The sequence below is a fragment of the Pezoporus wallicus genome, unplaced genomic scaffold (assembly GCF_028554395.1).
Source record: "Pezoporus wallicus isolate ANWC-B61680 ecotype Strahan unplaced genomic scaffold, APGP_CSIRO_Pwel_v1 contig_818, whole genome shotgun sequence".
In the NCBI taxonomy this organism is placed as follows: Eukaryota; Metazoa; Chordata; class Aves; order Psittaciformes; family Psittacidae; genus Pezoporus; species Pezoporus wallicus.
In genome coordinates, this window is record NW_026636248.1 from 6,648,353 (window position 1) to 6,670,963 (window position 22,611).

A 22,611-nucleotide genomic window follows, 5' to 3' on the forward strand; every position below is an offset into this window, starting at 1 on the left:
AAATCACTATTAAAAATGTATGTCCAGGTTTACAGATGAATTATACCTATGTCTCTGAAAGCCGGATATTTCAACGCTAGCCTATGTTTTTGAAGTCTGTATGAAAGCATGAAGGAAGCATAGTTGCAGATACAGAGTTGTAGGCTTAGAAATTTAGGGGTCATCATGACCAGGTCAAAAGCATGTCAGAAAGCTAAATTTTTTAATCTGAGCTATTTAGCAGCAGTTTCAATGTTTCATTAATATGTTCTTGTTACTGGTTTAAGGTCAAGTAGTTCCTTCAACAGGTGAATATTTCTGGGGTTCGACTGCTTTTTAGGAGGATTCAGCCTTTCAGACCCTTTGGCTTTTGCCAAACCCTCTAAGTAAATAGGAATAGCACATGAACCAGACTGATTTATATCTAATTTTTTTTTTACGGTATCTCTTAGTGATCTATTTGTTAGTACCCATCATCTCCTGGTTAAAATGTGAGATTAGGAGCTGACTGTTGTTTCTAGCTCTTTAAATGAGTGAATTTTGGTAACTCAGTCTCCTGGTCAACTTTATTTTTTCCTATATATGCAGGATAATAATACCCTCATCAGATTACTGCTGCGAAATCTGATTGAATATGGCTTTAGAGTACTCAGAGAGACTTGTTTCTAAATGTGCAAGCTATTAACATATGCTTTGAATGAGTGACAGCACCTTTTTTTGTTTGTTTGTTTCCCCAGCCTTTATTGCTGCCCTGTACATTGATAAAGATTTGGAATATGTTCACACTTTCATGAATGTATGCTTTTTTCCACGGCTAAAGGTAAGATTAGTAAGGTTCCTACCTTCCTGCCACTGTGTTTTAATACATTCATACATTTGGGAATCTTACTAATTTATTGTGGTTTAGACTCTTACAATAATCTCTCAATCATACAAGCATCTTTGTGAACTTCTTACAGGAGTTTATTTTAAATCAAGATTGGAATGATCCTAAATCTCAGCTTCAGCAGTGCTGCTTGACTCTCAGGACAGAAGGAAAAGAGCCAGACATTCCTCTTTACAAGTAAGAGCTAGCATCTTATGATCTAATTATCAGTCTGTCCTGTATATGGACGAACATGTGATCTGATATCCTACTTTTTTACCATAGTTTAATTTTGCTGTAGTTATACAAGCCCTTCAGACTCTCTTTGTCTGAAGATGAAAATGTTGAACCAGTGTTTTGCAAGCTTTAGGTGTTTTAAGCTATCACGTGGAAGAATTAGCAAGCATTTTATCTTGCAAGGGAAAATAATTTTTTTATGTCTGCATGGACTATTTAATTGGCATCATTCTACATTTATTCTCATTTTATTATAAATGAAGTGAATGGAACAGTGGCTGTTTGGGTGTGAAGTCAAGACATTTCCAGTCTATTTTCAGTAACAGTATAAAGTTTCTCTACATTCTACATTATTATGCAGACGTACTAAATGCATTGTATTACACATCTTGATTATAGGCTCCTTTTCTAATTCACAGTCAGGCGCTGGAGGGCAACACAAGTTTCAGACATTTTTGCTGCGCAATTCAGCCCACATGTGTCTTCCTTTTTAGTCATAGAGTAACTCAGGGCACTGAACCTCTTAACTTGTACACCTCAGTTAGATACCTGAAGCTGGATGGGAAGGATCTCCCTTCTCTCAGTTGTAGTTGCAACATAATAGTTGCTTCAAAGAGGCAGTAATAAACTTCAAATTGTATATTGTATCTATATCCATTCAATTAAGATGGGAATCGGTGCAATATTAGCCCTCAGAAGAAAGAGATAAAGGCTATGAAAGTTCAGGGCTTATCCTGTTTGTATTGTTACATCAAAAATGTATGAAGAATGAAAGTCGTAAGTGCATTTGTCACATTTACTGAAGTAAAGTTTTCAATGAAATGTAGCAGTTCAGTTATAGTGACAAACAGTGCACTTCAGAAATATGGTTGCGTTGACACTGCAGCTGATGTTCTGCAAATCTGACTCCTCAGTGTCTTGTATGAGGGCTCACAGCTTTGTCTTGAGTGAAGGAGATGAATACAGTAATGCCTGATTCTTGTAAAAACCACTGAGTATCAAGTACCAAATGTTTGTTTTGTTTTGCTGTGATGATAAATTGATTTTTATAGTACAGCTTAGAGCTAGTGATATGCTGTTATCTTCCTGTTACTTGTTAAATTCCTTTTCTTGGGTTATCTGTTTCATTGCAGTCAGTACTATTGCTTTTAAATTTGGGGTGGGTTTAATCTGCTCTTGTCACAGCACATGGAGACAGAGCGCTATAGTTAGATACGTCAAAAATTGATGTGAGATTGGTCCTCCTTCCAAAAAGAAGCAAGGAAGTGGATAGAACTCAAGCTGACGGGGGGGAGGTTTGGGACAGCAGGAAGAAACAGCAGAAGCAGCAATTCATTGCATGTCTAGGGAATTACCTTCCTTTACTGCTTTAGATGGTTGTTGATGTACGTCATAGACTTTATCTCAAATGGAAAGTTTGTTTTGTGACATACTGTAACTTTTCAGAGCTGTTGGAAAATTTATTTTTACTGTGATCATTCAGTATATAGTAAGCTATCATGTCCAGTATAAAATCCTTTTAAAACCTTGCTAACTGTTCAGCTCTCAAGGACTAAAATTTTTTGTTCATTCAGTAGTCCTGTTGGTGTGAGTAGTTGCACAGCTATGCACAATTTATATAACCTTTTCACAAGTGTTTTCACAGTGTTTAAGGTTAAAGTTTTAATTCTCATATGGTGCTCCTGAGTGAACCTGGAGAAATAAATATATCCAATATAATTAAGGTGTGTTTTATGTAAATTTCTCTTTCTTATTGCTCACTGCACTGGTAATCTCTGGGTTAATGTGATTTATGCAGGCAGCTGTCAACACTTGCTCTATGCTTTGCACTAATTCCACTATATGTATTGACCAGACTGAAAGCTTGGTGATATATGTGCCACAAGCAGATTCTGGTTTTTAATACTTCCTGCTTGAATAAATCATATCTTTTTATTTCAGGACTTTGCAGACAGTGGGACCATCTCATGCTAGGACATACACAGTAGCTGTTTACTTCAAAGGAGAAAGAATAGGATGCGGTAAAGGCCCAAGGTATAGTGAAAAATTAATCATCTGGTTTTAAATTTTGAGTATGGCAGTGTCCAAAGTGACTAGCCATGGAGATAGACAAGTGTGTGGTTAGCCTTAGAAAAGGAAAGCTATAGAGCCTTTTTCGAGATATGCTGAATTTCTCCTTCAGGAATACCTGAAGGGTTTCATATCTGTATAGTTTTGGGTCTTAAGCTTTTTTTGTGAACTTGCCTACAAGGTGGCTAGCAGTGCTAACCATTTTGTGTCTGTCAGACTAGAAACTGCAGAGCAGCTTCTAGGAAATAGCAACTTTATCATTGGCTTTGCTACTGAATTAGAGTCCAGCTTAACCTGGCAAGTTAAGAATGCAAGGCTCTCAGGGTTATTTTTTCTGATGCTGTTAGTTGTTGGCATTTTAGAATGGTTTCTAAAGTTGTGGAGACGTCAAGCATGAACCACAAAGCCCTCATCTTACTTTCTGCTACCAAATCTGACGGTGATTATTAAAACATCATTAGTTTTACAGCGTTCGCACCTCTGTGATTCTGTTCCCTTCTTTTCCTCCCAAGAAAAAGCAAATGCTTCAGTGAAGAATGGACTAGAATATTCTGTTATTGATCTAAGTTTAAAAATATTCTACAGGAGCTGTAGTGCTATTGCTTACATATTTATGGAAAAGCTGATATATACTCTGGGAATTACTAACTACTGGTTATCTAAAGAGTTTTATTACAAAAAATAAAAGTAGCTAGTGTTTCACTTTGTCAGAAACTTTAGTTTATACTGTACAACGCAGATCTCGTAACATGGTTTTGTTTTGGTTTTCACAGTATCCAGCAAGCAGAAATGGGAGCTGCAATGGATGCACTTGAAAAATGTAAGATATTTGGGCAACGAAGAAAATAATGTACAATTAACGTCCTTGGTCTTTAGGGAGATGAGGTGCAGGTTTTGTGAGGGGATAATATTTGAACAGAACACATATGCTGAATGTTGTCAGCTTCTAAGCAGCAGGATTTTCTTTTACTACTTTCAAGACAATTTTGTAACAGGTGAAGTTAATACGATACCGTAGGCATTTTTTTTAATGGGAGTTGGTCAACTACAGAGGTTGCACTTTAGAGGGAAACCTGTGCAGTGAAATCTCATTGAGATTTTCCATTATTAAATATGCAGTGGGATAAGACTGCTTAGCCTGTGATGGTGAGGTTGTCTAGTCCTCCAATTTAGTGGAGGAGGAAAAATTACTTTTCAGTTACCAGTTTAGAAAATAAAACTTGATCTCAGGTTATACAGTAGAGTAGGTTAAGTCTAACAGGCAGATCTGCAAACATTGTAAGTCAATATTTATCTGTTAGGAAGAGTTTATGTCAGCTAAGATCCAGTGATCTATGTGTGCACCTCTCAAAATTATGCACATAATAGATAGCCAGCATGGGGGCAGTCCTTCATTGCAGTGGAGTCTCAGGTATGAAAGGAATGAGTGTATGCGAGCTTCTTACATGAAATAACTTCGGTTAGGTAAGTCAAAGTGTCAGGTGTGGATGTACTGTAAGCAAATAGATTGCAAGCATTTTTGTGCAGCAGAAGCAATCTGTTCAGAAGAACATCAAGAGGTATGCTTTTTGTATTCAATTCAAGAAAAAGACATACAGTTCCTCAGATGCCAAAGGTTTTTTAAGCCATTATCTCTGCATGTGGAAATCCCAGGGCTTAGAAGCTTCAGAAGACAATGAATACATGTAATTCCTAAATTTTTTTATATCGATCTGCTAGGTGTATATTTCTTGCCACCAGCGAATTTGACAAGTAGAAAAATGTAACTTCCCTTCTCTGCTGAATATTTGTAAAATGTTACTGAATTTTTCTTCGTGTGTTTTTTCTTGTGACAGTATCATCACTCAGAGCTGTGAACTCCTATCAGTCCAAGGATTTCACAGCTCTTTTCTGACATACATATTTGTTTGAACACTGCAGACCTCTAGAGGTCTTTGCTCCAGCCACCCTCAAAACAGAGCCAACTTTCAAGTTAGGTCATGTTTCTCAGTGCCTTACCAGTCAAGGTTTGACTGTCTTTAAGGATTAAGGCTCCACAGCCCCTGTGGGCACCTGTTCTATTATGTAAATGTTTGTGGATTTTTTTGGTTTTGTTTGGTTTTGACTTTGTTGTTGTGGTGTTTTTTTTTAATGTATAAATAGTTAATTACAAGTAAAAGTAATTTTCATGTACTTATTTATGATAGCCATGATGACTTTATTACATAATTGTCCTCAACATCTTTAACACTTTATAAACAGATTGCTACTAAGCTGAGTTCTTCAGAGTTCTAAAGGAATCATGTTACAGGCGCAGTGCTGTAAACCAGATTTTCATTTTGTGGTGCACATGAGCAACAAGATATCTCAGAACTACATTAAACAAAGCGCTAGTGTTTTTAAAAAACAAGAGCAATTTAAAAACAATTTTGTTTAGATTGCTTTCTGGTTTAAATAAATATACCCATCTGTGACAGAGTTGTAAATAACTGATGAATAAACCTTTTATTCCTTTAGTATATAATGAAAAGCACAAATTTCATTGGCCAATAGCACAAAGCAGTCATTCCGCTTTACCACGAACTCCTGCAGAATATAGGGCTTCTGCGCAGTGTTGTCTGGCTGAACAGATCTTTGCTGTCTGGGACACAGAAAAAGGAGGAGAATGCTTGGTGCCAAGGGACTCCTTCAAGAGGAGTCTCAGCTTAATTCTCTCTCAGTAGCCAACTAGAGAGAGAGTCATCCTTTGCCGAGGCATCTTACAATTATTTTTTTATGGCTTTAAAGGTCAGTGCAGTAACATTTTGCATTCGCCTCAGACACAGATAGGTAGCCAGTGCTGATCCCAGAGCTCTGTGTGATCACAGGATTTACCACCATCTACAGGCTGCCGTGCACTCCACTACCTCTTTGTTTTCTGGAAGGTGCAGGTCTGTGCAGCACAGACACACAGATGAATGTCAGCACACTGGTGATGCAGAAAACGTCGTGCTCTTGTCATCTGAGCACTAAATTGAGAGCAGTCCTGATCAATTACGTAAGCTGGTTTTACAGCTTCAGTTCTAACTAGTGTATAGATATACCAGCCAGTGGAAAAAATGACTGAAATCAGAAGCATCTGTCCCCCTAGCTATTTTTCCATCACTAAAGCCTCATCCAGCCTGTTTTAGCCCGTCCTTCACTCATCCATGCTCTTAGACTACTCTTAAGGCTGTATTCTGGTACATAGCCAAGCATTAGCTTTCTCAGGAACAGATTTGACTGCATTCCTTTTTGCTACACTATTACTTTCCCATTAGGAGCCCTGCCATAACATGGGACATCTAGTGGATTCTGTGTGGTCCAAAACAATAATAATGGAAACATCTGTACAATGCTTGGAACCAAGGGCTTTTTTAGGAGTAAGAACAAGACAAAACCCCTGACAGCATTGACAGTAGTCTCACATTCATTTTTCAGTATCGACCGCCTGTTGGTAAGGGAACAGAATGTAAAATCCAGGTAATACCTGGCCATGTTGCTATATCAGGATTTTATATTTTATTTTTGTGAGTGTATTAGATATGGCAGTGCTTTGTAGCAGGGGAAACAGATGTGGAAATAGTAAAGAAACAGAAGTCGTATGACACGCAGCCCTGGTTTACTGTGGAATTTTAGAAATAAATGAGTAAAAATGATAATAACATTATTCACCGCTAGCCCTACTCTTACCAAAGTTTAAAAAAAAAAAGAAAAAGTAAAGGAAAACCTGAGGATTTCTGCGTTACCAGTTTGTTTATTAATGTAAAATATTTCTTTTTGTGTCAGATAACTTTCCTCAGATGGCCCATCAGAAACGGTTCATTGAACGGAAGTACAGACAAGAGTTGAAAGAAATGAGGTGGGAAAAAGAGCTTCAAGAGAAAGAGCCAGAGGAGACTGAAGAAGCAAGGAAATAAAAGGAGGGCACAGAAGCAGTGGCATATTTACTTACTTAATAACTCTGTGGCCTCTGGAGACCTAACCTAGTTTCTTGCAGATGATGAATGAAGAGTGCCTGTTGATATCAAATAGAAAATCATAATCTGTACTTTAAAAAAATGTGTGTGTATATATGTATTTCTTTAGTTTTAAGTGCAAAATTTGTTTGGCTTTTTAATAAGATATGGTTTAAAATCCCTTCAGTTTTTAAGAGAAGTTGTGGGATTACTTTTATTATTTTTACTGTCTTGTATGAAGTAATAAAGTATTAATTGCAAAAGCCTGTAGGAGAAAAACCTGATTAACTACTGTCTTCTATGTCCAGATACTGTTTTCTAGTGACCAGCAAAGTTAATGCATAAACTCTGCTCTGAAGGGGAAGGTGTTACAAGAAACTAATTCAGCAGAGCACTTAAGCTACCTACTTTAAGTTTTGCAGCTAAATGTACTTCTCGACTCTGCTAAACCAGAGCCATAAACTTCTGGCCCTTTATAGAAACTGGTACAGTAATTTAAGCAAAGGAGATACTCATTTTTGTTTTAAACAATGGACCACATCTGGAATGTGACACAGGTGTGTGTGGAAGGTTGGGGTTTTTTTTGTCTTTAAATCAGTATTATAAAACTCTTAATGAATATGGTAATTAGAAGCAAGAAAATGACAACTCTTTTCATAGAGATTGTACTGAGTTTACAAGTTTAATTTTATTCTTAACTTCTTGCTTTGTCAAAGTGGTGTCTTTGTCCAGAAGATACAACTATGACCATAATAATGAAATGGTGTATTAGAAATTCCATACAGGTTCTGTTCCATATAGGTCCATTGAAAACTGTTTGTATCCAAAGGAGGGCAGAATTTATCCCAATGTGTAGTTCAAAAGTAGCATACAGTTTTAAGTGACTTAGTTTCCTTGATTTTTGGTGTCTGTGGTTTGTATTACAGACAGATGTTACTTCTATGAAAGCTCACAATGGTACCAGAAGTGGAGCATCCACTGTATCTGTTGGTGATGTTTCCCACTGACAACCAGTTTCAGTGAAGATGTTGGTGCTTGTACTTTTAATTTGCCTGCTTCAAACCATTCATTTCAGTTATGCTGAGTTCTAAGTTAAAACAATCCCTTAGTATGTACGGTCTGATCAGTTCTCTATCTTTTGTGATAAATGAACCAGATACAAGTCTTATTTTCCTTAACTGCACATTTTCTTCTTGCTTCATATGCTTTTTGGTGAGTCATTTATGCATCTTTTCTGATGTAAGCAGAAAGGGTGTATGTGGTAAGATACCCGGCAGCTTCATGAGCTTGGATACACAAGTCTAGCCCAAAGAATTCATGCAGACTCCTGAAAGAAAACTTTTGCCCAATGGCCACACTGCACTGAGCAACTAGTTTAATGGTTGTCTGAAACACCTTTCTCTAGGTGTGTGATGGGCATCCATGAAAGCACTTTATTGCAGGTGCCAAAGTAGATACAAGTGTAGCTGAAAAGTTCAGACTACCCAAATGTCTTCCCAAAGTTTCACTTCTGAGCTAATCAATATGCGTATTTTCATAAGCACATTTTTGTACGCATACAATGTGAGATGTCCTTAAATACGTTTTTTTTTAAACCTTGGCCCCACAGCACTACCTCACTTCTTCCAGCTTCTATGATTGCCTTTTCTTAATGGTTTGACCCTTTTTTAATCCATTTCTGAGGATGAGAGGAAAAAAAAACACACAAGTTCTGTAATTTAGAAAGTGATAATAAACCATTAAAACATATAGTAGGGTATTAAAAACAACAAAAAGATAAAGGCAAGGAGCTGCTCTCTGCTGGATGCTGCTGTTCAGTGACTTTTGAAAAGTGATTGTAACTCCTTATAGCTTCAGTCTGTAACAAAAATGCTGAAATGCCTCTGAACAGCAGCAGGCTTGAAAAGCAAGCAGTGAGAATTTCCCTGCCTTCAAGGCTTTTGTATTTCAAATTTTTTTGTATAGTTGCCCATCTGCTTTTAGCGATAAGTTGAAATGGTACATTGACAGAGGGTTAAGGGTAAATGTGTACATCATTATTTTACTTTTCCCTCTTAACTGAGAGCAGATTCATGTGTTTAACAAGTAGAACGTACAGTGACTTCATTTTCAGGTGTATGGTTGCTGTGCAAATTTCTCTCATCATGTCTTATATCGCCAGAGTACTCCAGTGGAATCGTTAGCTCACAGTTTAACATATCTTTAATGCTTCCTATACATCATATCACTTTTCAGCCTTAAGAAGACTGTGAGCTTTGTCATAAACATTTGCATAAGAATAGATTGAATTTATAAGATAACGTTGTTTGGGGGGAGTAATCCAGAACTGTTCTCTTATCTTCTTTGACCCAGGAATTTCTTGAAAATGAAAAAAAACTTAGAATTATTTCTCCGTTCCACTACTACAGTTAATGAACTTTAGGTCTTTCTAACTAAAATGTAGATTATAACTATTTTTTCATGAGTAGGCTATTTTTCCTTTTTTTTTTTTTTTTTTCCAACGTATAAGTACAGGCTAGGATGATTCCCTTTGATTTTGTTTTCTGCCCTCAAGAAAAGGAAAACAAAATTTCTTCAGGCAAAGAAAGTAATATTTCCTTTTCTGTGTCAAAACTGAGTTGTCTTTCTGTGTACGCACTGTCTAAAAACAGTGGGTATCAATGTTTGTGATAGTTTAAGGACATGCAGAGAATGTATAATGTGAGTGCAGTCCTTTATAATACACACTGAGGAGAGAAAAGTTTTTTAAGTTGCCTTAAGTTTGGGAAAAATTATTACTGAGTTCATGCTAATCAGTGGAACAGCTGTAGTTCATAACTAGGCAACTTTGGCTGCTCTTTTGAAAATGTGAAAGGGTGTCTGGCTTAAAGACTGTAAGGTCCTTTTCTGATTGCTCCAGAGTGTGCTGTGTTCTCATGTAGAGGTTCTCATGCAAGGTTCTTCATTTGGGTACAAGCAGATGAATGAAAAACAAGACCAAAATCTATGTGGCTTCAGCAGGCCCTGTGAAAGCATATATGTCTTTTTCCTTTTTTTTTTTCTTTTAAATGTATGTATGTACAGAACATTGAATTGTAGGTCATTTGATTAGGAATTTTTATTGCATTTACATAAAATTCATCATTGTTATTTGCAGAGCCTAAGTTTGCTTTGTAAGTTTTCAGTTTCTGGAAGGTTATTTAACAGTGAAACTAAGTTAATCTTGGTCTCCATGACTGCTGTAAACACTGTTGCTAATAAAGTTTTCCAGAAAAGACTCCAGGCATAGTTGTTACTTGCTAAAACAATTTGGAAAGATCAAAAGGCAAATCCTGATCATCTGTCTCCCTACTTCAAAGACTCTGATTATACAGGCTATGTAAAAAGTTTTTGTTTTGTTTTAGGTTTGCCTAAATGGGGAATAATAACCAGAAAGTGGTTCCTGTTTTGAAGTGTAGTAAAAACTTGTAGTCTGCTGTCTTCTGTTACCTGCAAGCGTAAATATTTAACTCTTGGAATGATTGATGTCTTACTGTGAACAGGCTTAGAAATGAAATGTGACACATCTCATTGGTTACTGGTAATTATTCTTGACCAGTAAGCCATGGTGTCAGGGGACAGGTGTTCTGGATTCTGCTATCTGTTCTTTCATAGTTAAGCGAATATAGTAAATAACTTAAAGAGGAGCTGATAAAATAAACTGGTGGTCACATAATGAACTTGCACTTACTTAGAATAGAATAAAATAATAAAAAGAAATAGTTGCCATAACAATATGGTGGGTAGAGCAGGGAATCAGATCTCTCATATGCCGTGGACACATCTCAGTATCATTTATTATTGCAGAGGTGCTCAACAGACTATCTACCACTGGAAAATAGGTTAGCTCCTTGTATTTTGAAGATGTAATTTGTCTTCATATAAAGACTCCAATTAAAATGGATTGCAAAGCTGGAGGTGTACTGATAGCTTCAAATTATAGGCAAGGTAGAGATTTTTATTTTAGCAAGAATGGCCTTTTTAAAGTACTTTGTTACTTTTTCTTCTCTCATATTCTGATAAGTGTTCCCAGCTTGAGCAACAGATGGTGTGTTTCTTAGCAAATTGATCATGTTTATGGATATACTATTGTCGTGGTTTAAACCCAGTCAGGCAACTTGTTCATTCACTCCCCCCCCCCCCCCTTTCTTTCCCTCCCCCTACTCCCGGAGGGATGGAGAGGAGAATCAAAAGAATGCAACTCCCAGTGGTTGAGATAAGAACAGTTTAGTAACTAAGGTATAACACACATCACTACTGCTACCACCAATAATAACAATGATAAAGGAAATAACGAGGGAAGAGAATACATCACCTCATCACCAGCTGACCCACCCCGGCCCGACCAAGCACTGATCGATGCCTCCTCCAACCCCGCAGTCCCAGCCCTTCTGGCTAACTCCCAGTTACATCCTGGGCTTGACGTGCTGTGGTATGGAATACCTCTTTGGCTAGCTTGGGTCAGGTGTCCTGTCTCTGCTTCCTCCCAGCTTCCCCTCCTCCCTGGCAGAGCATGAGGCTCACAAAGTCCTTGGCCAAACCAACACATCATTGTTATCAGCTCTGTTCCTGAGCCGAAAGTCAAAACACAGCACTGCACCAGCTACCAAGAAGGAGAAAAATGACTGCTATTGCTGAACCCAGGACAACTGTATCTACCTAGCAATGAAATGTTAGGTAAAACTATCACATCTCCTTAGTGTTTCTCTGGATTCCCCTTTTAAAACAGTTCTGTGTCTGTAGAAGGAAGTAAAAGTCAGTAACTTTGCACTGGACTTGTTTCGTTTTCCTTTTTTTTTAATCTTCATGGTAGCCTACCTTGTTGCTGTTGCAGTGCTCCAAAGCTTGCAGAAGAGAAGATTGTCCCAGGTTCTTGTGTCTGTGCTTTCTGCTCAGAGGCACATTCTTGATGTGAAAGGTCACAAGACAGTAAGGAGCATTGCAGACTAGAGCATTGGTATCAGCATGCTGGAAGATCTGATAGGGAGTCATGGAAGCAGTGCAGTCAGAGAGGCTGACCCTACAGCTGCAGCTGTGTGTACTGGCCAGAACAAGTGGTCTGAGTCTGTGAAGAGAAAATAAAGGAAATACCTCCCGCATTTTTAAAAGTCCAAAGACAAGGGCTGCTCAAAGACAGAGAGTGATAATCTTCCCCAACTGGTTCCATGCCTGGTTTTTCAGGTTATTTCTGAGGTCCCAAGATGAAATAGCACTCCAGCCACTTGGGTTTCCCTATCCATCAGAGAGCGGTTTTACCTCAGAGGCCCTCTTCACCTGCTTGCTACAGATAACAAAGAGAGCACCAAATTACACCCAAAACCTCACTAAACTAGCTATCTTTCCCCTTTTCAGGATGTCTGTGGTAGGTCAGTGTTGCCTTGTCCAGTGGATGTCTTACTCTGTGGATAAAGGATCTTCTCTTCGAAAGTCTGCTACGTTTCTCTTCCCTTGCCCAGGACTGCCTTGGAGGCATGAAAAGACAAGTTAGATGTGCAGGCTGGGCACCATCACTCTCATCCCATTTTCCTGTGGAATCTTGGGAAACAATGATTGAGAAGATCTCCAAAACTGGGGATTCTGCTGTGAGAAACCAGAGCCCAAACAGTGTGTAGCCTATACACATTTTTATAAGTAAATAAATAAAAACCTCCACTTACATCAGACATTTCAAAAGTAATCCATTAGCAAAGGACAGACTCTTGAGCTGATAAACTGTGAACTTTTACTGGTGGCAGTAGCAGCTCATACATCAATGGTCCAGGAGCGATGCAGCAGTGATGGGTGAGTGTTTGTCACTGGAGGTAGCTTTTTACTTTATTTAAAGATGCGGATGGTGGTCATGGGAACCCATGGGACCTCACAGATGCAAGCTGAGCCAATGTTACTTCCCTGCAGATTTCTTCCTGTCATTACTTCAGTCATTTACTGTGTCAGAGCAGTTCTGACATGGTGACCAGTTTTTGCTGCCAACTAGAATTACAATTCAAATACTGCAGCTCAGTGTCCAGAGGGATACTTGAACTGGCAAACATAAAGCAGCCACTTCCCAATCCAGCAACACTTGAAAATGCTAATATTATTCAGTATCCACATATAAATCTATTTCTTCTGAAAAAAAAGAAAAAAATCTAATTAAAATCCTCTAGAATAAGAATTTTTAAAGACTTCATTGGACAAGTCATCCAAAATCGCTGCTCTTAACTTTTGGTCTTGTGATGATAAACATTGTCAGATACATGAAAATCTTTTACCTTTGTCATCATTAAGAAAAAAATTGACATCATGCCATCCAAAGGAAAAAAAAACCTAAGTTTTTTTTATTATCTTTATTGTTTTAAATTCTTGTCAGTCAACAGTTGTCTTCTGCCTTTTTCTGAAAAACAAGCCAAATATTTTAAATATGTTTTCCATCTGTCAGAATGTGTCAGATCTTACAACCAATATCCTGTCTCAGGAGGTGTCTGTATACTAACAATCGAAAGCAGTCTAGGCGACTTGGTTTTTTGGATCAAAGCTTGACCAGGCATCCAAAATGGTGGGATGCTGCCGACCTTACAAGCTCTCAAAACTAAGAGAGAACTCAATTGCTTTACCCAGCAACAGGTTTTCAAGACTTCTCATCTTCTTGTGACTTTTTCACCCATTGCTTTCAGTGTTTGGTGGTGTTTCTTTGTTTTTAGTTTCTCAATGTTTTCATTGATTGAGTTTTGGTTTTTTGTTTGTTTGTAATTATGTCTGTAGCACTACTCTCTCCTATTTCAGAGTTCTTACTTTTGGTTAGCAGATAGGCATCAGTTCCTCACCTGCTGTGAGAAAATAAAGTAAATGACCTTAGACTCTTTGCCCTTGCAAGTCATACCATAACATTTATATTGGAAATCAAGTGCCAACAGCAAGAACAAAAGCTTCGCTGCACCTCCATGCAAATAAAATACTGAATCATTCTAGCACAACTAAGGGGGAGAATTCTGTCAGACATTTTAAGAGAGACTGTGAAGTCTTCAGGCATGTAGTGATGCACTTTTTGCAGCTTATATTGTAGATTTATGCAAGTTTGGCATCTATTTCAGCTGTCAGCTTATTAAATGGACATTTATACATGTAAGCAAGGAGAGAATGGTAACAAAAGGCAGAACTGTTACCTGAAACACTAGAAAAAGGCCTATTTCAACAATGACGGCTGAGAAGCAGATTGATTTGGATAGAAAAATATTTTAACCACTTCCAAATATATACTGAAAAATACGGGGTTTCATTGTAATGTGAATATAAATCTATGCCATGTGTTTGGGATAATGATGGCTTTGAAAAAATGCATTTGAGTTGAGTTTTACATGAAGCCAGAGTATAAATCTTAAAGATGAGGTATAGCAAATCAATACTTTTTATTAGAAGTAAAAGTGAGGTGCTAAAGCTTTACTATCTTAATATACAAAGGTGGGAAATAATCTAATAAAATTGTAATAGGTGTCTAGAATTTAATTAGGAGCATTTTTGAATATGTGTGGCTGGTGTAAATGCAGATATATTTATTTATTTATGAAACATCTGATATTTTTACTCATTGCAACATGACACTTTTTTACCAAGGGAAAAAAGTCTCTTCTCTTTCACTGTTTGTTTAACAAGTATTTAAACATTGTTTGTATTGTAGTAGTATCCAGAGATCTTCACTATCACTGAGGCTTTTCATGCCAGCCAAGATGAACACAAAATGACAGGCAGTCCCTGACCCAGAAAAATATAGAAAGAACGCAACCACTTATTCAAAGTTACCAAGCAGGTCAAGGGTAGAAATGAGAACAAAACCTGAATCTGTCAGGCCCCAGCTGAGAGTCATCCTCTCTTCATACCACATAGCTACTTATTTACAGCATTTAGCTTTGGATATAGTAGTTTTGGTTTTGCGTTAATGTGGGCATTTTAAATTTTATGCACAGCAAACTAGAATGCAGTTTTGCATGATCTCTTTCATACAAAAACTCCATAAAAGTAATGAAAAAAGTGAAAGAAAAATCAGTGGCTGCTGCTGTGTGGCAAGAGTTTCCATAGCCAGCATGTTCATGTTTCCCTGCCTTTGCTGTTGAGCTCCTGCTGTGGCAACTCAGGCTCATAGCTCCAAGGTCCACTGCTCAGCACATCATGACAGTACGTGTGACAAACGTCACTTGGGTAGTAACAAGCAGTGTCGTTGTGCTGTGGCAGAGCTGGCACAGGATCCATTATACACACACAGGACAAGGCAGGCCTCTGTTCTTGCTTCTCAAAGTCAGGAGTTAACGGTTGTTGGTTTTTTAAACCCATTAGAAGTTAGTATGGCTCTGTGCACATATATATTTCCAGCGTGGTTATAAAAGAGAATAAGCATGCAAACAGCTCTGCTCTTTTTTTATGCAAAGTACTTGATTTCAAAGTGCCTAAGTGCGTTCCTTGGTTCCCTGAAAAGAAATTGCTTGAGAACTGTTTGCCTTCCAGTAATAGCCCCAGATAGGTAGTGGGGGAAAAGAAATTGCTTGAGAACTGTTTGCCTTCCAGTAATAGCCCCAGATAGGTAGTGGGGGAAAAGGGCTAACATCACTAAAAGAGCGTACTATCTCCTTAGTCTTGTCCTGGCATGTGTATTTACTCCTGCAGGATTATTAGTGGCTTCCAACCCCTCACTGCAGTATCGGAGGAGGTTGGGGAGGGAGGATGGAACGTGGAGGTGGGGGGGGGGGGGGGAAGCAGTTGCCAAGTGCTTGAGTATAGTCCCCAGACTGGGAACATGGGGCACCAGTGCCATGACAGGCTAGTGGAAACACATGCAGTGCATTTGCAGCTAGTAAGAGGCAGTCAGAGAAGTGAGCATGGGTTTTAGCCTATCCTTGGCTGGCAGAAATTGGTGGGATGGGAATGTGAGATGAATTACAGCAGGACCTCTCTCTTTACAAGCTGTGTAAGTCTTTACTCTGACTGAAATAGTAAAATAGTATTTCTTGCATGGCCGTGAGGAGGAAGACTAGAGGTTCAGAGGACAGTACACATAGTTTGATCAGCTGTTGCTGCCATACGGTTTGGTAATGGCTTATCTCATGGCTTCCTGTATTTTGAAGGGATTTTTGCCTGGTCCCACACGTGCAAACGTTGTACAGGCATATGTGTATGAGGTTAAACAGAAAAGAGTGTGTTGGTATATGAAGAAGCTTGGGACTGTGCGAGTGTGGGAGTGAAGGGGGCCCAGAGAGACAGCTGCATGATTCCTTCGCCTCCTAGGCAGATCTGTCATTTCCAGCTATGGGATTGGTTTGTTTATACTGCTTAATGATGCTGACCTTTGTGTTGAATAGGTTGGCCTGTTGCAAACTAGGATTTGTGGCCTTTTGGGACTTCAGTTGTTTGGAAGACAGGATATTCTTTACTACATCGGGTCCAAAGAGAACAACTTCTGATGACCCAGCTGATAACTCATTTGCCCTTTACTTTTGACAGACAAAATGACTTCAGATTTAGTCATATGTTAGAGAGTGTGTAAGCTTGAAGAACATGCTGGAAATTAATTATGTCTTATGGAAAAGGGAAGTTGAAAGTTCTTTTGAAAATTCCTATTTTTACTATGTATTGCATGTACTTTCTTGGGGGAAACTAATCCTGAATTTGTAGTGTGAGTTTTAGAAAGGATTTATCTTGAGAAGTAAAAAAAAAAAATTATAATTTGCATACACTGCAGGGAGTATTGCTTCAGACGCTATTGTCTTCCACAAGAGAATTTACACCAGTGTTACTTTATCTGTCTCTGAAAGAGCAATCAGGTTCCCTCTTACAATGTAAGAAACTGTCATAGAATCATAGGATAGTTAGGGTTGGAAAGGACCTTAAGATTATCTAGTTCCAACCCCCCTGCCATGGGCAGGGACACCTCACACTAAACCATGTCACACAAAGCTCTGTCCAACCTGGCCTTGAACACTGCCAGGGATGGAGCATTCACAGCTTCCCTATGCAACCCATTGCAGTGCCTCACCACCCTTACAGTAAAAAGTTTCTTCCTTATATCCAATCTAAACTTCTCCCGTGTAAGTTTTAGCCCATTACCCCTTGTGCTGTCACTACAGTCTCTAATGAACAGTCCATCCCCAGCATCCCTATAGGCCCCCTTCAGATACTGGAAGGCTGCTAGGAGGTCTCCACGCAGCCTTCTCTTCTCCAGGCTGAACACCCCCAACTTTCTCAGCCTATCTTCCTACAGGAGGTGCTCCAGCACCTGATCATCCTCGTGGCCCTCTTCTGGACTTGTTCCAACAGTTCCGTGTCCTTTCTATGTTGAGGACACCAGAACTGCACACAATACTCCAGCTGAGGTCTCACGAGAGCAGAGTAGAGGGACAGGATCACCTCCTTCGACCTGCTGGTCACGCTCCTTTTGATGCAGCCCAGAATACGGTTGGCTTTCTGGGCTGCGAGTGCACACTGAAGCCGGCTCATGTTCATTTTCTCATCAACCAACACCCCCAAGTCCTTCTCCGTAGGGCTGCTTTCAATCTCTTTTCCCAATCTGTAGCTGTGCTCTGACCCAGGTGTAGGACCTTGCACTTGGCATGGTTAAACTTCCTAAGGTTGGCATCAGCCCACCTCACAAATGTGTCAAGGTCCCTCTGGATGGCATTCCTTCCCTCCAGGGTATCAACCAAACCACACAGCTTGGTGTCATTGGCAAACTTGCTGAGGGCGCACTCAATCCCACTGTCCATGTCACTGACGAAGATATTGAACAAGACTGGTCCCAACACCGATCCCTGAGGGACACCACTCGTTACTGGTCTCCAGCCAGACATTGAGCCATTGACCACAACTGTTTGTGTGCGGCCAGCCAGCCAGTTCTTTACTCACCAAGTTGCCCACCTATCAAATTGATGGCTTTCCAATTTAGAGACAAGGGTGTTGTGTGGGACAGTGTCAAACGCCTTGCACAAGTCCAGGTAGCTGATGTCAACTGCTCTACCCCTGTCCATCAGTTCCGTAGCCCCATCATAGAAGGCCACCAAATTGGTCAGGCAGGATTTCCCCTTAGTGAAGCCATGCTGGCTGTCACCAAGCACCTTGTTGTTTTTCATGTGCCTTAGCATGTCTTCCAGGAGAATCTGCTCCAAGATTTTGCCAGGCACAGAGGTGAGACTGACTGGTCTGTAATTCCCCGGGTCATCCATTTTCCCATTCTTGAAAATGGGGGTTATATTTCCCTTTTTCCTGTCATTGGGAACTTCACCTGACTGCCATGAGTTTTCAAATATGATGAACAGTGGCTTAGCAACTTCATTTGCCAGCTCCTTCAGGACCCACGGATGGATTTCATCAGGTCCCATGGACTTGTGTACGTTCAGGTTTTTAAGATGGTCTTGAACCAGATCCTCTCCTACAGTGGGCCCAAGGTCTTCATTCTTACAGTCCCTGCGTCTGCCTTCCAAGACCTGGGTGGTGTGGTCAGAGCATTTTCCACTGAAGACTGAGGCAAAAAAGTCATTGAGTACCTCAGCCTTCTCCAAATCCTGTGTAGCCAGTTCTCCTGAGAGCTTCTGGAGAGGGCCTGTGTTGTCCCTAATCTGTCTTTTATTTGCTACGTACCTATAGAATCCCTTCCTGTGATCCTTAACATCCCTAGCCGAGTTTAATTCTAACTGGGCCTTAGCTTTCCTAACCTGGTCTCTAGCTTCCCGGACAACATCCCTATATTCTTCCCAGGCCTGCTGTCCTTGCTTCCACCTTTTATAAGCCTCTTTTTTCATTTGAATTTTCTTCAGGAATTCCTTATCCATCCAAGGAGGTCTCCTGGCCCTCCTGCTGCACTTCCTTCTAGTTGGGATGCAGCACTCCTGAGCTTGTAGCAGGTGATCCTTGAATATCAGCTAAGGGTCTTGGGCCCCCCTGCCCTCTAGGGCTGTATCCCATGGAACCTTACTAAGCAGGTTCCTGAAGAGGCCAAAATCTGCTCTTTTGAAGTCCAGGGCAGTGAGCTTGCTGCACGCTCTTCTCACTGTCCTGAGGATCTCGTATTCGACCATCTCATGATCGCTGCATCCAAGGCTGCCCTGGAGAGTCACATTTCCAATGAGCCCTTCTCCATGGGTGAGCACGTGGTCAAGCACGGCACCTCTCGTCGGCGCTTCTATTACTTGCAGAAGGAAGTTGTCTTACACACAATCGAGGAACCTCCTGGATTGCTTGTGCCGGGCTGTACCGTCGTTCCAACAGATATCAGGGTGGTTGAAGTCACCCATGAGAACAAGGGCCTATGAGTGTGAGGCTGTTCCTACCTGTCCGTAGGGCGCTTCATCCACAGATTCCTGTTGATCAGGCGGTCTGTAACAGATCCCCACAGTAATGTCTCCCATTGCTGTTTTCCCTTTAACCCTGACCCACAAACTCTCTGTGGACTGCTCACCTGCCCCCAGACAGAGTTCCATACTCTCCAGCCTATCCCTAACATAAAGGGCAACTCCCCCTCCCTGCCTGCTGGGCCTGTCTTTTCTAAAGAGCCTGTAACCTTCATTCCAACACTCCAGTCATAGAAGCCACCCCACCATGTTTCTGTGATATCTATTATATCATATCCCTGTAGATGTGCACACATCTCTAATTCCTCTTGTTTGTTTCTCATGCTATGGGCATTTGTATAGAGGCATCTGAGCTGAGCTCCAAATGAAGCCAGCTCATTGGCTAGAGTGGCTGGAATATCTCTACATTGCTCCGAGCATTTATTATAGGTGCTGGCAACTGACTGGGTGTGTTGGGATGGAATGATGCCCTCCTCCCCCAACACATCTAGTTTAAAGCTGCCTTGACCAGTCTGGCAAGCCTCCTACCAAAAAAACTTTTCTTCCCCTTGACCAGCTCCACCAGCCCCCAGTAGACCTGGCCTACAAACTTGGATCCCGTGTTCAAGACACCCAAACTGACTATGGCACCACCCTTCTAACCATTTATTAACCTGACCAATCCTCCTAGCCTTTTTAGGGTCCTCCCCTGTACCCTGGAGAATTGACAAAAAGTCTATCTGAGCTCCAGAGCCCCTAACCACCTCTCCCAGGGCTCTGTAGTCCTTCTTTATGTCCTCCAGGCTACTGCTATCGATATCCCTAGCACCCACACGGATCACTACAAGTGGGTAATAGTCAGTGGGACTTACTAGAGCAGGCAGCCTCTGTGCAACATCCCTTATCTGAGTCCCTGGTAGGCATCACACCTCCCTTGAGACAGGGTCAGGCCGACAGATGGGTGCCTCTGTTCCTTTCAAGCAGAGTCCCATACTACTACGACCCACTGCTTTTTCCTGGCAGCACCAGTAGAGATCTTCTATATCAGTGCACCAGCTGTTGTTCATGATGCAGGTGTGTTTCTTCTGTAGCCCCCTGCAGGACAGCAAAGCAGTTCTGGGTGGGGACAACAGATTTAGGAGGAAGCCCCTTGCTTTTAATTGTCCTCTTCCTCCTTTTTTTGTTGTGGTTTTTTTTTTTTTCTGTTTTGGTTTGGGTTTTGGGGGTTTTGTTTTTGTATTTCTTTGGTTTTTTGTTGCTGTTTCCCAGCTTTCTGTGTTAACGGCCTCCTTCTTTCCTCCATGAGCTAGAGGGGAAGCTTGAGGCCCCTGCACAGTTTTGGCCGGGAGCAAGCATTCCTGCTTTCTCTCAGCTTCCCTGACATCTCGCAGCCTATTGACAGCATCCCGCAGCTCAGCCCCTGCTGCAGGAGGACCTCCACCAGGGAGCACCGAGTGCAGCCCTGCCCATTGTGCACCTTTCCCTCACCAGACCAGTGCAGGCACTCTCTACACTCCGAGCTCTGCACTGCAGCCTCCACTTTCATCGGCTCTGTCCGGGTGCCTACGCTGGCCACTGCCGGGGCAGCCAGAGCAGAGCTGCCGGACCGGGCCTTGGTCGTAAGGCGAGTACTCACCATGCCAGTCGAACTGCTGCACAGACTGCCTACCGGCGCCCCAGTTCGCCGCGCTCCCTGGGTCAGGTTTTTACCCAGCCAGGGCTGGTGCCGCCCCTCCTGGCTCCGCCCCCTGTGGGTTCCTGCTCGCGCCAGCTGAGCTGCCGGCTCCTGGGCACGTCCTGTCGAGGACTTGAAGCTTCCTCGGTGGCTCTGCCCGCTCCGAATTAAGGCTCCTGGACGCTGAGCTTCCCCCCGGCGCTGAGCTTCCCGCCGCCCAGGTGCTAAAGGCGTTCTCTCTCGAGCTACTCACCTCAGCAATTCAATGTCCGCAAACCTTGTGATTCCACAACCTGCGGAAGCTAAGCAAATCTGTCAGGACTGGCACAGAAGGGTTCACACCTGAGATGGTTTGCAGCACACCAACAAATAGCCTCATTTGGTTTTTAGCCCCTAGACTTGAAGTGGCCCTGATCCTGCAACGTTTATGCCTAAGATTAATTTAAAGTATGTGACTATCTGCTGAGTTGAGCACTTCGCTAGGATTGAGAGCTTGTGTTGGTCTGACTTGCATGTTATCAGTAGCAACGGCTTTGTAAGCTCTGCTTGTAGGTACAGCCCTCCACTGTCTACAGCAGGAGTGTAACAGTGGTCACAGTCTAGAGACCCGCAGGCTGCCCAGCTGGCCTGGAGTTTAGTTAATAATCCCATAAATATGTGGGCCAAAAATCCTGTCCTGTGCTTCCCCTTAGCTATATTGGTTCTGGTGGGTGGGAAGCAGAGAAGGAGGAGATAGTGGAGAAAAGACTGAGGGCTGGTGTTTTGCTGAAGGTGAGTAACAAGAGACCTGTGAATGTATCAGGCTCAGCAGAATAGCCTCTGTTTTTTTCAAGTACCTTAGCCAACATAGTGGAGGAAGCATGCTGATTTGGCTTCTGCTGCTCCAGGATGAGTTTTCAGTAATATTTGTCTTCAGCTTGCATGCATGTAAGCACACAGGGCAGTGGATTGAAGCACAGGCTGGCACAACAGGCTTTTAAGGGCCATGCCTGAAGTTGCGATCTCCAGCAAGTTGTATACATAGAAAAAGAAAATGCCCCAAACATGGGAACTCTAGGCAAGTTCATCTACTGTACTAGACTCTAAGGTTGAAACTCATCCTACTGAATAGCAGACACTGAAGTCATAGCTATGGCCTTTATACCCCTGCAGTGGTAAGTAGAGAGAGAAAGCAACTAGCTCGCAGCTTAGGCAGGATGAATCACCCACTCTTGTCTGAGCACCAAAGGGTGACACCTCTTTTACCTTTAATTAGTCCAATGCCCATAGTTAGATTAGTTGAGTTGAAGAGTAAACATTTGTGGCATGTAGCTGTAATAAGACATTAGAGCTCAAACTGAGCCAGCGTGGCACATCCTCCTAAACACTTTACGTAGGCATTGCTATGAGGAAGACTCTTCTTTATCCCCAGATGACTCCTTCAAACATCCCCTTATGTGCAGATGTGAACAGGAGTGACAGTTTCTCCAAAGTGAGAGTATTTTCAAATGTCAAGAAGCTTTATTTTTTTAATGTGTTAAACCA

At 41.2% G+C, this 22,611-nt stretch overlaps 1 protein-coding gene across 2 annotated transcripts in view; it reads left to right on the forward strand.

Annotated features, from left to right (window-relative positions):
- Positions 1-7,370, forward strand: part of DROSHA (drosha ribonuclease III) — a 68,887-nt gene extending 61,517 nt beyond the window's left edge. Inside the window, exons 28-33 of one of the 2 annotated variants that reach the window (XR_008970918.1) lie at positions 717-799; positions 939-1,042; positions 3,023-3,115; positions 3,925-3,971; positions 4,453-4,562; positions 6,938-7,071. Coding sequence is in view for 1 of the 2 variants with exons in the window: in XM_057399420.1 (XP_057255403.1) it covers positions 717-799; positions 939-1,042; positions 3,023-3,115; positions 3,925-3,971; positions 6,938-7,068 (458 nt within the window). In the remaining variant the exon portion in view is untranslated. Of the gene's footprint in view, positions 1-716; positions 800-938; positions 1,043-3,022; positions 3,116-3,924; positions 3,972-4,452; positions 4,563-6,937 lie in introns of both variants that reach the window. The other variant, XM_057399420.1, reaches the window with a different exon arrangement.
- The last annotated feature ends 15,241 nt before the right edge of the window (positions 7,371-22,611 follow it).